The sequence below is a fragment of the Wyeomyia smithii genome, chromosome 1 (assembly GCF_029784165.1).
Source record: "Wyeomyia smithii strain HCP4-BCI-WySm-NY-G18 chromosome 1, ASM2978416v1, whole genome shotgun sequence".
Lineage (NCBI taxonomy): Eukaryota > Metazoa > Arthropoda > Insecta > Diptera > Culicidae > Wyeomyia > Wyeomyia smithii.
This window is the reverse complement of record NC_073694.1, coordinates 186246708-186263968: the sequence shown is the minus strand read 5'-3', so window position 1 is coordinate 186263968 and position 17261 is coordinate 186246708. Positions and strand designations below refer to the sequence as shown.

Below are 17261 nucleotides of genomic sequence, written 5' to 3'. Positions count from 1 at the left end.
AGTTCGAACCGCACGAGGGTAACCTTTTTCGCTTTTAGATACGGTGGCTTCCAGGCGTGCCAGTTTTGCTGTATCAGCTCCCTGGCAATGCAGCTAGAGTACGATCAGACGGCAAACGTGTACACGTATGCAAAGCTTTACCACAACAAACGGCCGGGAATCTGGAGCTCGTACGAGGACATCCGGCAAATCTATCGGATACTGTCCTACATGCCCAAGGAGCTGGGCTTGCTCAAATGCACCGAACTACGGACCGAGTTCGACGACGCGGCCATTATGACGGCTACGCCCGATTTATACAGTAAGATTTGTAGTAATGGTAGTATTAATGCGCAACTCAACAACGCCGGTCTCACCGGGGGAACAACGGGTGCTGGTGATACAGCGGCACAAACCGGAAATGGGACGAGTGGCGGGCAGCTAGCCGGTACAGGACCCGGCGCTGCTACCACGATACAGAATGGCGGTACAGTGATCGTCAAGATGAACAGCGAAGACAATGACGAGCTGTCCGTCGTGGTTGCCACCAGTAATCACCTGAATCTGGATCACAATCAGTCGTAAGCTGGGAGGGGTGAAGTAAGTATTGCAAAAAAAACACAAAACGAAAAGGAAAAAACAAAAACTATACTATAATAGGTTAACCAGAAAGCGCGATTTTAGTCATGTCTGTTTAGTTTCTATACCAGTGCTGTTTGGCAGCTTTTTTACGATCTGTAGCTACTATATACTAATATTATTATGAAGCAAAACAAATCGAGTTAGGAACAAAAAAGATATTATTTATAAACCAATTAACGACCTAGCGAGTAGAGGATGGAAAGAGTTGAGTGTAAAAAAAAAAGATTTTTCTTTCGTTGTAATTCGAACCGTTTCCCCAGCAATTTTGATTTTAAAACCTGGAGAATATTTATGCCTAGCTGTGTAAAAGCTGTGTAAAACTATCGCTTTTGGTTGGTCGTTTGGATGATTCACAAGTATGAGACGAGAGTTAGTCGATTTTTTGTGCTTTCTATCACTGCTAAAATTTGGAAATTAGTCATGTTTTTAAGTCCCCGAACCAGAGCAGTGAAAACGCGCTGGTTTTACGTTCCAAATTGAAGTATTTTTGATGTGGGGAAAATGGCACGAAAAAGACTGGTCGTTCGTAAGCTTCGATTTCTATGTGGAGAAAAGTACACTTACACAATACCAAAACACATAACTTGGGTACATTCTAAACAAAGATATGTCTTCGAATCATGTTAACTTTGGTGTTGAGCTGAATATATCAGCAACAGTAGGAGAAAAAAAAGAGGGAAAAGCAGGTTTTGCCGTACAAATCTTTATACAAATGTTGTAAACGGAGACAAAACCAATCGACTTCCTATAAATTTAGGATTGTTTAGGGCCTCAAATGGAACAAAAAAATAACTTGGCTCTGGCTTTGTGCTATCAAGTTCATTTTTTATATAACGACGCCTCTATAGAATAGTGGAATTCCATGATTTTTAGTTTGGAACTTGCATTTAAGTAGAACATAGCCGTCTCCAAACTAGGGTGGAATCTTGTAGTTTTATATATTTCTTGAACGCTGCCTCGGTAGCATCTCCCTTTGTAGGTAGTAACATATCGAGTAACATGTCAACTGAGTCAACTGACTCTCGCACAAGTTAAGTATCCACCGTCTTTTCATGTGTCTGACGATCAATGCCAACATTTTGATTCGTGTTTCAGCATACTCGATAATACACCAGCGCCGCTAACTTCGTTACAAACATCATGTCCTCGCGATCAGGACACGTTGGCTCAACTTTATTACCTGCGGCATGATTTCCAACATAGACAACTTTTTGCTCGCTTTTTCGGAAGGATGTTACGATTTTATCGCGCTAAAGGAAGCATGGCTGGGTGATCGTATTATCTTATTAGTTTGGTGACGAGTATGAGGAATTCCGCTGTGACCAGAACTCTCTCAACAGCCGGAACCCGGTCGGTGGAGGTGTACAAATCGCTATTCGTCGCCGCTTGAAAGCCAACGTTATCATTGATTCCTCATGAAATACGCTCGAACAGTCTAGCTGGCCGATAGAAAGATATTCATTTGCGGTGTTTATTCTCCACCGTACCCGCGAAAAGTAACTGATCGATACCCATCTGCAGTCTGTTCATTCGATAACCGCTAAAGCCAAATCTGCCTGGTCTGTTATGACGGCTTTCACTACCCCGACCCGGTTCAGTCTACATTTAATGATTGTGCACTAGATCTTCTTGACTCTCGTTAAGACTGTACCTCACCATCCGGATTTTGTTCTGTCCTTGAAAATCGATATACGATCGATCATCCGATTATCAAACTCGATTTACGACGACGTTGCTACTCTAATTATAGCCGGCTCATAGGAAATAATGTGTGGTCCTCGTGGCTTTGTGGTTAGCGATGTCGGTCAGCTAGCTCTCCCACACAGCTGTGATATCGGGTTCGATACCCAATCCGGTCAAGAATCTTTTCGAGTTAGAAATTTTCTCGACTCAGCACTGGGGCACGGTGTATCGTTGTACTTATTCTACACATGCAAAATGTACCAAAAGCAATATCGATAACGAATTCTCTCAACTAATAACTAACTAGTTGATCGAGACCACTATTAGCCCCCAGGCTAGCGTGTGATATTGTTTGTTCATGGAAAATAAATTTGAGATAGACCCTACAAAATTTTGGAACTTCGTCAACATGCAGCGGAAACAAGTTGGTTTGCATTCTACTATGGCGCTTACCGGAGAGAGAGTAGATAACTTCACCGCAATATGCAGATTTTTTGCCGAGAAATTTTCGAACAAATTGAGTACCAAGTTTTTGATGCTGCCAATAACGCTTCCTGGACCAAACGTTCCATAGCTTCCGCTAACATCGATGACGGTATGATTTTGGCTGCTGCTACTAAACTTAAACACTCTTTCTCTCCTGGTCCAGATGGTATTCCTGTCACGTTGCTAAAAATGTGTGTCTCCGGTTTAGTTATGCCGCTAAGCTTCTGGTTCCGCTGGTTGCTTTCCACAGAAAGATTTCCTACAGTTTGGAAACATCCACGACGGATCAAATCTTCACCCTGCGACAGATCCTCGATAAGTTCCGGGAGTATAACCTGCAGACGCACCATCTATATGTGGATTTCAAGGCAGCGTACGACTCAGTGAAAAGAAACGAGCTGTGGCAGATCATGCTGGAACACGGTATCCCGACGAAACTAATTGAGCTGAGTCATATGACGCTGGAAGGATCGAAATCATGCGTGCGAAACGTTGGATGGACTGAAGCAGGGGGATGCGCTCCCTAACTTACTGTTCAACATCGCCCTAGAAGGTGCAGTACCAAGAGCAAACGTGCAAAAAAATGGTACGATCATCACGAAATCGCACATGCTCCTTGGTTTTACGGACGACATCGATATCATCGGTATCGACCAAAGGGCCGTGGAGGAGGCCTTCGTGCCTTTCAAGAGGGATTGGGACTTGTCATTAACTCTATCAAAACAAAGTATATGGTAGCTGGCAGTGAGCGTGGGAGTTCCCGTGGTGTTGTTGCTAAGGTGTAGATAGATGGGTAACGATTCGAAGTGGCTGATTAATTCGCTTATTTTGGTACGCTTGTGACATGTGACAACGATATGAGCCGTGAAGTGAAACGATGAGTTGCAGCTGCAAACAGGGCCTTGTACGGACTACGTAACCAGCTAAACTCCCGTAATTTGCAAACTCGCAAAAAACTAGCGCTGTATAGGACGGTTCAAACCGCATCTACCTGAGCTTTCTGTTCCATCATCGAAATACACTAACAGGAAAAAACGAAATACCGCTACCCGCTTACTATGACCCCAATCATTTCAGACCCAGCAGAGAGGCTAGTAATGCCACGATAATTTCTAACGTTTTGCCGGTCACCGGATTCAAGCACGGGAAACATCAATGACTGCTTCCAAACAGCAGGAAAGTTTCCTTGCGTAAAAGACTTGCGATTGCACGACTGAAAATAACAGCCGGAATTCCATCAGAACCAGCCGAATATGACCGTTTCAATTTTTTAGCAGCAGTCAATACCTTATCGATCGTATTTGTAAAGGTGCTTAAGTCAACTACACAGGAGGGAACATCAGATGCCGCTAATTGAGCTCTCTCAGTAAAATCGGAAGCAAAAAGTTTTGAGAACAGCTCACATGACTCAGATTACGATGTTGCCTGATCTGTTCCTGTAACACGTAGGGTAAGGTGGGGCAAGATGGGTCAGTGCCGTCGTTGAGCTTGAAATAACTTTTTTGGTGATGACACTAATTTTGCATGATGCGTAACGTGTTTTCGACTATGTATCACGTGTTAATAGTTTATATTTGCATATTGCTTTTTTATAATAAATAAAATATTTTTTCGCTTAGTTTCTTACGCGATTCACACTTTTTAAAAACGTGTTCTCTCGGCGTACGCTATAAAATTTGAAGTAAACCTTTATTGCAGCAGCAATTTCGCTCATGATGTACTTAACAATATGCTTTTTAGCATAAATAAATCTACTATAAAAAAATGGAATTCCGTAACGCTTGATCTTATTGATATTATTCCCTCAGTCTCTGAGGTGTACAGTAATCATCATAATTTTGTATCGTTCTAAACCAAAAATAATAAGCGGTGACATGTAGGTTTTTTTAACATGAAAATGTTCGCTGATGTTCAGGAAAGACATTTGAGGAAAAAAAAGGTATCTAATTACTAAAACTTGAGATATTATTCACAAAACTACGTAAAACATGCAAAATTATGACTTTCTGTGCTGAATTTGCCTCTAAATCAAAATTCAAAGCGATGATATATGATTCTTTTTTCACTAAAATGTTTGTTAATGTTCAGGAAAGACATTTGAGGAAAACTAATTAGTATCTGACACTAAAACTTGAAATATTATTCACAAAACTACGTAAAACATGCAAAATTATGACTTTTTATACTTAATTCGTCTCCAAATCAAAATTCAAAGCGATGACATGTGATTCTTGTTTCATTAAAATGTACGTTGATGTTCAAGAAATACATTTGAGAGAAAATAATAGGTATCTAATTACTAAAACTTGAGATATTATTCACAAAACTACGTAAAACATGCAAAATTATGACTTTCTGTGCTGAATTTGCCTCTAAATCAAAACTCGAAGCAGTGATCTGTGATTTTTACTATAATTAAATGTTCGTTGTGTTTAGGAAAGGTATTTGAGGGAAAAATGATAGGTTCTGATTATTTCAAATTTAAATATTTTCCACAAAACCACATGAAAAATGCAAAACCATATTTTTTTAGGCTCAATTTGTCTCTAAATCAGAATTCAAAGCGATGACACGTGATTTTTTTCAATAAAATGTTCGTTGATATTTAGGAACGACATTCGAGAAGAAATAATAGTTATCTGATAACTAAAAATAGGGGTCTAATTCACAAAACTAAGTAAAACATGAAATATAATGAATATTTTGGCTCAATTTGACTCTAAATCCAGTTTCAAAGCTATGATATATAATTTCTTCCATTAAAATGTTTGTTTATGTTCAGGAAAGACTTTTGAGTAAAAATAACAGATTTTTGATTGATGAAAATTGAGATATTATTCACAACACTACGTTAAACAAGCAAAATCATGAATATTTGAACTCAATTTGCCTCTAAATCGAAATTCAAAGCTATGTTATGTAATTGTTCTTCATTGAAATGTTTGTTAATGTTCATGAAAGACATTTGAGGAAAAATAATAGGTATCTTATTGCTAATAGTTGAGATATTACTTTGCATACAGAAAAGCACATTAAAATACTCTTTTTGAAATTTATATATATTATACATATAATACAAGCAAAATTTTGACTTTTTGAGCATGAGCTCAATTCGCCTGTAAATTAATTTTTTTTCAATAAAATGTTCGTTGTTCCTTTCAACATCTGCAAATATTTTCTTGCAGAAGAATTTATGTTTTAATTTGGTGCGAGTCGAGCAGATAAAAATTACATTTCTGATGTTTTCGTAGTTTTGTGAATAGTAACGCATTACGGGATTCGAAATACTTTTTTACTTTTACCAAAACTAGATCTTGGGACATTTGGCTGGAGGAAATGCCGCATTTCATTGGTTTAATCTTTTTTTTTTTAATTTCTAGGTAGTTATGTGGATTAAAACGTTAACTTCTTCTCAGACGTGTTCCTTGGACACCAACAAACATTTTCGTTATAAAAATTCACACCCGAGTGTGGTATATTCGAAACTGGGATGACCCCACATAACATTTTCCAAAATAACGACTTCTGGTTTCAGGAAAATAATCTAAAGTGGTATTTGGCCAACCATTTCAATACTTCCGAAACTTCCGAACTCCATACGTCATTTTGTAAACATCCCTAAATCACAAAATGCAATCCAATATGGGTATTTCCGTTCTGTGCGTTCTCAAAATGTTAAAGTACTTGAAGTGATGATGGACGTATAAGATGTGAAATATTTTTGAAGTGAGTTGTGCTAATAATTCAATGAATTATAAAAAATGATTCCTAATTTTGAAACTTTTGATCCCGAGCTTCGCCGGGAACGTTCAACTAGTGTAAAATAATCATGAATATCACAATCGTGAACTAAATTAATGATTGGGGCAGCATGGGTCACCAAAAACGAGGCAGTATAGTTTGCATCGACAGCTGATTTTTCAATGTTAACGTTACAGTTTTAACGCTAGATTTGACGTAAACGGTGTTGTCACTCCGGAAAAAACTTTCATTGTTTCAAAAAGCCGACAGTAGAGAAGTTCTACAAAATGCTGCAGAAAGCAATCGTCGAGGAAAATTTAACCCCTTCGGCGGTATAACATGGACGAGATGACCCATATTTTTGTTATCTATGAAGAGAAGGCATTTTTCTTGCTATCCGTAGAAAGTTCATTGAGATTTATTCATAGTTTTGTGCTGTTCGAGAGGGTGACCCATCTTGCCCCGCCTATTTTACCAACGCTTGATTTTTGTCATTTTCTAGCATAATTTAATAAAATATATATATGGGGCCATCCACATACCACGTGGACAGATTTTTAACGATTTGAACCCCCCCCCCTCCCCCTCCGTGGACAACTGCCCATAGAAATTCTAAAAAAATTGTATGGACCGTGGACATTAGCCAACCACCCCCCACCCCCCCAAAGCTGTCCACGTGGTATGTGGATGGCCCCTATAAGGCTGATACAAATTTCGAATTCTTTTTATGTCCAAGGTTATCAAAGTTAGCAAAGGGGGTGGCAAAAAATAAATAACACCGAAACGAAAAAAAAAAGAAATATCTTTGATCAAAGTTTGTAACTTGCACTCAAATAAATGTTGAAAAATAACACTTTATTATTATTATTATTATTCATTTCGCTTGCCTTTTGACGACACTATCGCTGTCACTGGACTTGTTTGTTGCTAAATACAGCATTTATACTGTCGGAAAACCAATAAAACGAACAAAACAGTTTGAGCTCTTTTTTTCTTCCCCTTCCAATATTAAATATTTTTGAGGGGGGGGGGGGGGGTGACATAAAATGGAAATAAAATTTGTAACGGCCTAACTTCAAAATAATCATCTGAAAGGTAGACCGAAACTATCTTCAGTTATGTGATATTGAAAATTTGGCTTAGGTGACCCATCTTGCCCCCCCCCCTTACCCTATGACTTATACAGTGTGCTATTTAGGTGACGGTACTTGTCAGAGTAACGCTTGAAATTGCTCTTCGTGAGCGCTGTTTTCAGTCGACGAGCTTCCCCAGTTGAAGTCCAGGGGCAAAATCTATAGGGTAGTTTGGGGTAATTTGGACCCCCTAAGGAAAACTCCTGTTATTTCGTAACCTGTTTTTTCTATCATATAAACGTAATGTTGTACAGTAATATTGATCTGTTTTCTATGTTCCTGCACAAAAAAAACTTGATATTGAGGTCAAAAGAACAAAAAAAAATAACGGGACTAAAAATTATGATTTTCGGACATAAAAAATCGTTTGGGGTGAAAATGGACAGCTATTGGGGTAATATGGACCGTGTTTGGGGTGATTTGGACAGGGTAAAAATGTGAGTTTTATAGTATCAATAGTTGTTTAATACACAGTAGAAGGTGGTATCAGGCATACGGAATAATAACTGCAATTCTTAGGCATTCCACAGTAGGCCAAAAAAAATTCCCTTCTTCAATTATTCATACTAGAAACTGAGTATGCGATCGTGCGTCGCACACGCGCGATTGTGTGTGTGTGCACGTGTGTGTGCGTGTGTATGTGTGTGTGTCAGTGTATGTGTGATGTAAGTTTTATGAGAACCAATTTTTGGCAGCACTTTGAATGTTGCTGTGTCAGGAAATTTCAATGATTTTTATGTTCTAAAATCACAACTTTGAACTTAACTTCAATTACCTAATTCCCTCAATTTTGATCTGATTGTGGATGAACGAATTTCGTTTTGAGGGGAAATTGATGTTATTTTTCAGAACTCTTGTGTACCGTACAGTCTCGTGAAACAGTTCGGAATGATCGGATAATTAACAGCCTATATGAAATTAACCGTATTTTTCGAATTTTTGGGTCCCGGTTTGCATATCGTCGTTCCAAATCCGTTAATCCCAAATTCGCGAAACGGGAAAATATATAACGAATGTACGTTGACGTACGATTTCTTATTTTTCCTTGAAAGGCCTATCAAATTCCTTTAAAAAAGGAAATCTTTAAATCTTTTAGTTGGTCAAACGGCTCAAAAGTTACAATTTTTTGAAAAATGATTGCCGATTTTTGGCAACTTTAATTCAAAATGGATCACACTAAGGACTAAACAAAATACTACAAGGTATACAGCCCTAGGGTTGTATGAAATGTTGACGTGGGACTAAACACTGTAATTAGAAGGATTTTTAGTTACAAAGGTTACAGAATCTGCAGACAGCAACAATACGTTTGTTTTGTGGTTTAAGTATTTTTTATACGCAGCCTCCCCATAAATTTTCTTTTTAGAAATATATTGAGCAATACTCGAAGGAACTTCGATTACACTTAACGATATTGTGTAGTGTTTTTTTTTTTTTGTGCGAACAACATTTATTTAACAAGGCACAAGCATGTCGTTGTTATTGTAAAAGCACCAAGAATTTCTCGCAATGCGTCTGAATCAGAAATAACTCTATTTCCTCATAAACCGAATCCAACAATACCTACGTTATAATAATACACGATTTTGTCTTATTTAATTCTGATCAAATCAAATTTATTATATAAATCTTATTAGGGAAATAATTTTGAAGCCGTTACATAGGTTCACTCATAGGGAAACATAAGAAGATATGTTGAACAAAATAATCAACAAGTTCCAGCGATAAATCAAAACAATTCCAAGGAAGTTAAAGTACGAAATGATTAATTTCTGTTTTTTGATTGACATTTTTTTTTCGTTTGCCAACAACTGTATTACAAAGACCGCTAATATAAGGAAGAATATTATTTGTTAAGTTGAAAACAAAAATACATCATCTAACAATGTGGAAATGTGAACAAATATTCTGAATAGATCCTAGTGAATCGACAAAATATTCAGAAGCATTCGCTGGCTGTTAAGCTTCTATTAATTTGTATTTCCAGAAATCTATCCTTACGATCACGATCATTCAGTGAATATCGAAGATAAAATGCAAAAAAATCTTATGACCATTGCAAAAATGCTCTATTCTTGTTGAGTAGTTTATTTTTTTTCTTAAGGTAAGCATATTCATGAGATAAACTTTTAATCATTACCAATGCAGCAGCATTGCACTTTTTCCTTGATTTCACGAAAATAGAAGTCGTGTACCACTGCAATGATAGGCGACGAGAGACCAGCGGCGCTCTGCTCCACATAATATGCGTATTATACTGTACGGTATTGTTGCTTTTACCAGCGTGTTTTCTTTCAAGACATCAGTTTTTATTCTGCTCTGACAGCAGGTTTAGAAATTCAAGTTGAAGTTCAAGTGAAAGGCTTGTTTCAAAACTTTTCAAAAGATGTTTACCTTAGAGACTTCAAATTAGTCTAAGTTCATGGAAGCAAATTTAAATTGACCTGTTGGGACGAGGAAACTCTGTCCATTTTTTTTATATTGAAACTGAAAATATCACAGGGAATGGTTGGTGTCCATTCACATCATCTGTGCTAGGAATGCTCGCGTGTGATTGGTTCATTGTTCGCGCAAATTTTCTTGTAACTTTTTATCAATTTTCACCGTTGAGCAGTGAAATAATAATGATGACTAGCGTATTATAAAATTGTTACACGTTTTATCTATCCAACAATATATTGGTTATTGTTATCCATCATGTGGTTATGCTGTAATTATCGTTTGAAATCTGACGTAACATTTGCCAGTTTCGTTTCCTAATTTACAGAATGCATCCCAGTATAGAAAACAAAGACGTAGTCCCACGTCAAAAAATACGGGTATAAAGTTTTTCGATGAAGAACAAGTATACCAATGTTGAACATGATATGAACAAGAAAAATCTGATAATAAGAAAGGTGTAAGGCCATTTTAGGGGAATAACATTTTCGGACATCAGAAATGAGTTCAGCACCCAAAAATTGGCATTATACGTCATTTTCAAGCATTTTAGAAAAAAAATTAGATTTTTCCAACAGAAACCCGCCACTCTGCGGGGCATTTAAAACACTTTTTGTACAGATAAATCATCCCAGATTGCCTGCAACACTTTTTACAGTTCATTGTTTGTATACCGCCGTCTATCCGTTCGTTTTTATATGGCCGCGGCATCAGTCCGACAAAAGAATTTACTTCAAACTCGCCTGACCATATCACCCAAAAAAAAAAAAAAAAAAACTGTCCATTTTACCCCAAACAGGACGCCTTTCTAGAAACTTAATTCCTTCCACTATTTTCGATCAAACTTATCGCAATCTTTCATTAAAATGTATTCTTTTACTAGACAAACACGGCTGCAAAGCTCATTAGACTGAAAACATTGAAGTCCAGTGTGAGTCCGAGATCCGAGATGCTTTTGCTGATAATACACTTAGCGGTTCTCCAATACAGTGAGTCGAATTGATTAAGGACCTCGGAGTACTTCTGGATTAAAAACTCACTTTTAAACAGCATGGAAGCGAAAGCTGCCAGACAAATGGGACTCATTTTTCGAATGACACGTGATTTAAAAAATATCCACTGCTTAGTACGCTCTGCTGTTTAACGCTATCCATCGAATCGTAAGCATCCAGCGGCGGTTTGTACGTTATGCCCTTCGAATGCTTTTCTGGCAACAACCCATGCGTAATACTAGGTACGAGGATCGCCGTTAGCTTCTTCAGATTGATAAACTTCAACTGCGACGCAAGACAGCGCGTGCTATGCTAGTATCAGATATCATGACATCATGCGTTTACTACCCTGCCATTTTCGCCACATTAACCCGAATGCTCCCACTAGAACCCTGCGAAGGATACCAGCATTGCATTTGGAATTCCGTCGAAGCAACTACAGCTCCAACAGCTCCATGAAACTTCTTCATTGCGGCGTAAAAAGATTCAATGATGTGGTGGTTTTCGCTGTGCTGCCGGATATGCTCCTCCAATGAATTGTTTCTAAACGGCCTTCGGGCGGCTTCCCCAGGAATGCATCCAGCAATTTCAAAATTTGGAACTCACACCAGAAAAAAAAATTCCTAATAGGTATATTTACATCTGTTCTCGTAAGAAGCGAATACAGGATCGAAACAAAACTATTTGCTTGTTCTAGCGACTCGGTATTCCTAAGGCTGCTAGGATCTGTAATTTCCAACCTGTTAATGCACGGGATTTGTCAGCTAAGCAAGCTTGGGTAACTTTGTTCATTATTGCTGTTAATCGCAGTCACAAAAATTTAGAAAGAAACTTTCTATGGAATTTGATTACCATACGATAACTGTAATCAGCCAAAAGACCTTGAATATCAAGGTGGTTCTAAAACCAAGATGGCGACTGGCATTTTTTCCAAACATTCGAGTAACTCGAATCGTAGAACATCGTAGAAATCTTATCCTTAAAAACAATTAAAACTGTTTTTTTTCTCCATTTATTTAAATCATGCTCTGTCAGCTCAACACTAGACAAACAAACTCCAACCACCCCAAGTGTCAAAAAAACCACAGTGAACAGCGCGAACAGCACATTGTAATACAGTTTAATACAGCAAATCCGTACTAAACTTTAGAGCGCATAACCACACGAACATCTCCAGCACAGAACCAACCAACTCATAACACGCAAATCTAAACAGACTCATAGACATGTAAATTCACTGTTCCTTTAAAACTACTTTAGAAGTCCTATAATAGGAACAATAGAAAAGGCATATAAAGTAAGCATAGATACAAAACTAAAACTTCGAAGGCAAAAAAATTGAAAAAAAAAAAACAAGCGCGATAGGTAAAATAGACCTCGTACTAGTTGAATTTATTGTAACTTCGAACAAACAAGAAAAAATACAGTTATTAAACAAAAATATACAAAACAAGAAAAAAAAGCGCTAGTTGAAATGTATCCACTCTTACTACTAGTAGATTTAATATAGTGTTACAACAGGAAAATCAGATAGAAGCAACCAAATTGAACACACAAACATGCAAACACAAGAGATTTTATAAATCTTATGAGATATTCTCATGTTTTATTAAACGACGATTATTTGTATTTCAAACCTTCTGACTATCTAATCGCTGTAACTATATAGTTCAAGCGCATTTATAAGGTTCTTCCGTTTATCTGCCGATTTGGAGCAATCGAACTTTAACCGCGCGGTTTTCTGACTGACAAAAAAAAAAACACGCAAAACTTATCGTAATTTTGAACTGATACCTATTAATAAATGCCAATAACACAAACACAAACCAACCGACAAGCACACAAAATAAAAAAAAAAAACCTAAAACACATTGAAAAACGGCAGCATCTAAGCAGAGTTGCGTGTTAGATTTTTTTTTGTTCTCATCGGAGTTTTAGCTGATTTTTCAGCGCCATCCGATGCCGCCGCGGCTCCACAAGAGGGAGGTATATTAGAAAGGTTGTAAAAAGAAACATGCATAGAAATTATAGAACTGCAAGAAGCCCCTCCCAAGCACAGCAATATAAAACAACAGCAAAGCGATTTGAGAAAGACCGAGTCGAGAAGGATCAATTGCGCATAAGCGCAATTGTGAACATGATGAAAGAGAGGAAAAACAAAACAAAACCGATTAAATATGTGACGAATATGTATGTAAAATTTCATGTGAAATTATAGCACCCGGTTGCAACATTATTGATCCGAAAAATTGATCAACAGTGGGCGTTCGGAACTTCAGAACAACTCACGCTTTGTTTGGTTTTTAATTCATCAAAGTGTATTGACTTTACTAGCGTCCTATTGGCGATTCTAACTAACGCGCACAACGGCCCTCAGCTTAGCAGACCGGCTGCGCGGGTTTTCCTCTACTTCCTCGTAAGAAGGAACGGCTACGGGTTTCGTTAGCTGATGCCAGGGCGACCGCATCACCGCTTCCATAACTTCCTGCCCGTGGCAAATGGTGTGACTATTGTACCGCAGCGGTAACTTATTGGCCATATCGTCCAGCACGTTTCCCATTACATGTCGCTTGACGATGGTGTCCTCCAGCGAATGAAACGTTATGGTTATCATTTTACCGCCTATCTTAAGGTAGTGCTTCGCCAACAGCATGGCGTAATTAATTTCGTTCAGTTCGTTATTCACGAAAATCCTTAACGCTTGAAAGGTTTTTGTCGCCGGGTGGCTCACCCGTTGTAGTTTATCCAAACGTTTTTCAACGCCACAGCATGATTGCACCAAGTCCGCAAGCTCCTTAGTAGTTACTATTCTTTTAAGCGTATGTCGAGCTTCCACAATGGCCCGAGCAATCGTTTTGGCGTGCTTCTCTTCCCCGTACACCTTCAGAATCCGCGCGAGATCTTGCTGGTCTATCACTGAAAGAACATCCGCTGCGGACGGTTCGTCCAGGCATCGATCTCTATCCATCCGCATATCCAAAGGTCCATTTTTACTTATCGAAAATCCCCGTGAACCTTCATCGAATTGCATCGACGACGCGCCAAAATCAAACACCATCCCATCAACGCCCCGTTGCTCAATGTCCATCTCTTTTAACTTTTCCGGTAGTTCAGAAAACTTTCCCAAAAGTGGGAAGATCTGACCAGGATACTCCACCGCTAAATTTTGCGCCATTTCGTAGGCCACCGGATCACGATCCAGTGCAACGATTTTCGCCCCAGGGGCAACCTCTAGAATCGCCCGCGTATGCCCACCTGCACCAAAGGTCATATCAATGTACAATTCTCCATCCTGCGGTTTCAAAAACTGAATCGTCTCCCGGGCCATCACGGGAACATGCCGTGCGGTTTGCGCACAATAAAACCTTCCCCTTAACCTATTCCCTAACAAGCTAAAATTAAACCTACAACGAAACATCCTTACTTCTCCTGACCACCCTCCTTTTTCAGATACTCAAGAAACTCCGACGAAAGCACACCCCGGCACTGCTCTCCCGTCAGGCCAGTTGCCGTGGAGGTGTAAACGCGCGGGTACGCCTTCCGGTGGACGTCGTTGGCGATATTCTCGAGCGCCCGATGCTGCCGCTGAAGCCGTTCCTCGTTGACGGCAATAATGTTCGAACTGCCGAGAATGGCCTGCAACTGATCACGCAAATACTGTCCCAGGTCACGGCCAACCTTGCTCTGATCGACGGGCCAACGTTCCAGCAGCTTCAGAAAGCGATTGTAATGGGTGGACATGTCCCCGGTACGGTGCGCTAAGTTGGGAAAGGTAAGTACATAATTGGGAATGCTTGTGGTAAAATGAATCCTTACCAAAAAATTATGCAATCGTAGAGTTAAAGTGGGTTTTAAACTTGTCAACAGAGTGCTTTATTTATATTATTGCTGAACATTTATCTTTTATGTTTCACGCTGAGAGGTTGAAAAATGATTCTTTGAGTGCTATGAGTGCGAGGCAATTTGACAGCTCCAAAAAAAGTTCAGCACGGTGCTCACTATTTAACCCAGTTTAGGGTTCTCAGCTTAGTTTTCGGTTTCAATGAAAATTGTAGAATATATGAAAAAGTAATATTTTTGCTGCCGACCCCGGTCATTGAAGGTCTGTTTAGAGTAGGGTTACCATTAGGTCGGAGTTGAAAATCAGGACAACTTTTTTCCATTGAAAATTTGACCTACGCTATTTTTATTTCTTGAACGATTCAACTCTGCAACTTTGATTTATTAAGCGTTAGTAGATACCTAAAAAATGCAACACTAGTCAACTGTTTGAAATAAACTTAACAATTGTCAAAAAACGGTTTCAACGACTGGACAATTTCTCTCGTCAAGATTCAACCAAAGAAACAATTCGTTCGAAATAAGTTCGTTTCTTTCCGGCGTCAAGATGAGAGTACTGACTAATTTGCTACTTTTTTGAATATCCGGCATCATTCAGAAAAATCAGGACAAATGCTGAAATATGAAAAATAAATCAGGACGCTTCAAATGGGTTTCAAAATCAGGACATGTCCTGCTTATTCAGGACGGATGGTATCCCTAGTTTAGAGTGATCCAAGCGAAACAAGAACACTTATCCTAAGTGCCCTTATACAGGAGACGAGTACAATTATATATTTGGCAAGTGATAAACACACATCGTTTTATTTTGCCGTTTGTTTTTTCACTAGTTATTTGAAAGTTTCTTAGTGACGTTTTAGTGAAACTGGACAGAAGAGTTGACTAATTAGAGTTATCTAACGAAAGGGGCATATAATAGAGATTAGTACTAGGGAAAAGGTAATGAACCAAAGGTTCAAAGCTTGCTCAGCAGTTTGAGAGTGTTCATAACTCAGATTTGAATTTTGTGAGTCCAATTGAAAATGAAGTCACACGTCAATTTGATTTAATTTCTTCCCAGGATTTTTTACCTGCAGAAATAATTGAAACTAACTTGAATCAGATTAAATCAATTATTAAAAATTTCAAAAATATGAAAGCACCTGGTGACGATGGAATCTTTAATATACAAATCAAACATCTCCCTGAGAGCACAATGGAATTTTTAGTGAAAATTTTCAATTGCTGCTTCAAAATTGCATATTTTCCCAAATTATGGAAAAATGCAAAAATAACTCCAATTTTAAAACCGGTTAAGAACCCAGCTGAAGTTTCAAGTTTTCGACCAATCAGTTTGCTTTCTTTAATAAGTAAACTGTTTGAGAGAATTATTCTTAACAGAATGATGTCACACATCAACGAAAATTCAATTTTTGCAAATGAACAGTTTGGATTTTGCCATGGGCATTCCACAACTCATCAATTGCTCAGAGTTACTAATATGATACGAGCTAACAAATCTGGAGGTTATTCCACTGGAGCTGCTCTTTTAGACATAGAAAAAGCATTCAACAGTGTTTGGCATAGTTTGGCATAGAGGTTTGATTGCGAAATTGCAAACTTTTAATTTTCCAATTTTCCTAATCAAAATTTTAAAAAATTATCTTATTGATCGAACTCTGCAGGTTGTCTATCAGAATTCAAAATCTGATAGATTTCCTGTCAGAGCAGGTGTACCTCAAGGTTCAGTCTTGGGTCCAGTCCTGTACAACATATTCACTTCAGATCTTCCTGATTTGCCTCCAGGATGCACAAAGTCATTGTTCTTCGATGACACAAGCATTTCCGCAAAAGGAAAAAGTCTTCGTGTCATATGCAGTCGATTGCAGAAAAGTTTAGATATTTTTTCTTCCTACTTGCAAAAGTGGAAAATCTCTCCCAATGCTTTTAAAACTCAAATGATAATTTTTCCGCATAAGCCTAGGGCTTCTTTCCTCAAGCCAAACAATAATCACGTTGTCAAGATGAATGGGGTTATTTTAAGTTGGTCCGATAAGGTTAAGTACTTGGGACTAATTTATGATAAAAAACTTATTTTCAAAGAGCACATTGAAAGTATACAAGCCAAGTGCATCAAATATACGAGATGTTTATATCCTCTCATTAACAGGAATTCTAAACTTTGTTTAAAGAACAAACTTTTGATTTACAAACAAATTTTTAGACCAGCAATGCTTTACGCTGTACCGATCTGGTCAAGTTGCTGTTCAACAAGGAAGAAAATGCTCCAAAGGATTCAGAATAAAATTCTGAAAATGATTTTGAAGCGTCCTCCTTGGTTTGGTAC

The 17261-nt window shown here is 38.3% G+C and overlaps 3 protein-coding genes across 7 annotated transcripts in view; 1 reads left to right on the top strand and 2 right to left on the bottom strand.

Annotated features, from left to right (window-relative positions):
- LOC129718547 (tyrosine-protein phosphatase 99A-like) overlaps nt 1–13315 on the top strand; it is a 295684-nt gene extending 282369 nt beyond the window's left edge. For 4 of the 5 annotated variants that reach the window (XM_055669417.1, XM_055669420.1, XM_055669418.1 and 1 more), the window contains exon 17: nt 39–13315. In XM_055669417.1, the coding sequence (XP_055525392.1) occupies nt 39–564 (526 nt within the window). In that variant the 3' untranslated portion in view covers nt 565–13315. The remainder of the gene's footprint in view (nt 1–38) is intronic. The other variant, XM_055669421.1, reaches the window with a different exon arrangement.
- LOC129718548 (probable methyltransferase-like protein 15 homolog) lies at nt 12486–14513 on the bottom strand. Its single transcript, XM_055669422.1, has one exon. The coding sequence runs from the start codon at nt 14511–14513 to the stop codon at nt 13446–13448; it is 1068 nt and encodes a 355-aa protein (XP_055525397.1). The 3' UTR covers nt 12486–13445.
- Nucleotides 14514–14515: 2 nt separating this feature from the next.
- On the bottom strand, nt 14516–14836 carry LOC129718549 (ubiquinol-cytochrome-c reductase complex assembly factor 2). The gene has a single exon (XM_055669423.1). It carries the CDS (start codon nt 14834–14836, stop codon nt 14516–14518), a length of 321 nt encoding a protein of 106 aa, XP_055525398.1.
- Between the last annotated feature and the right edge of the window lie 2425 nt (nt 14837–17261).

Coding starts and splice junctions, on each gene's coding strand:
- LOC129718548 (XM_055669422.1), bottom strand. CDS start 14,513: ATGTTTCGTTGTAGGTTTAATTTTAGCTTGTTAGGGAATAGGTTAAGG.
- LOC129718549 (XM_055669423.1), bottom strand. CDS start 14,836: ATGTCCACCCATTACAATCGCTTTCTGAAGCTGCTGGAACGTTGGCCC.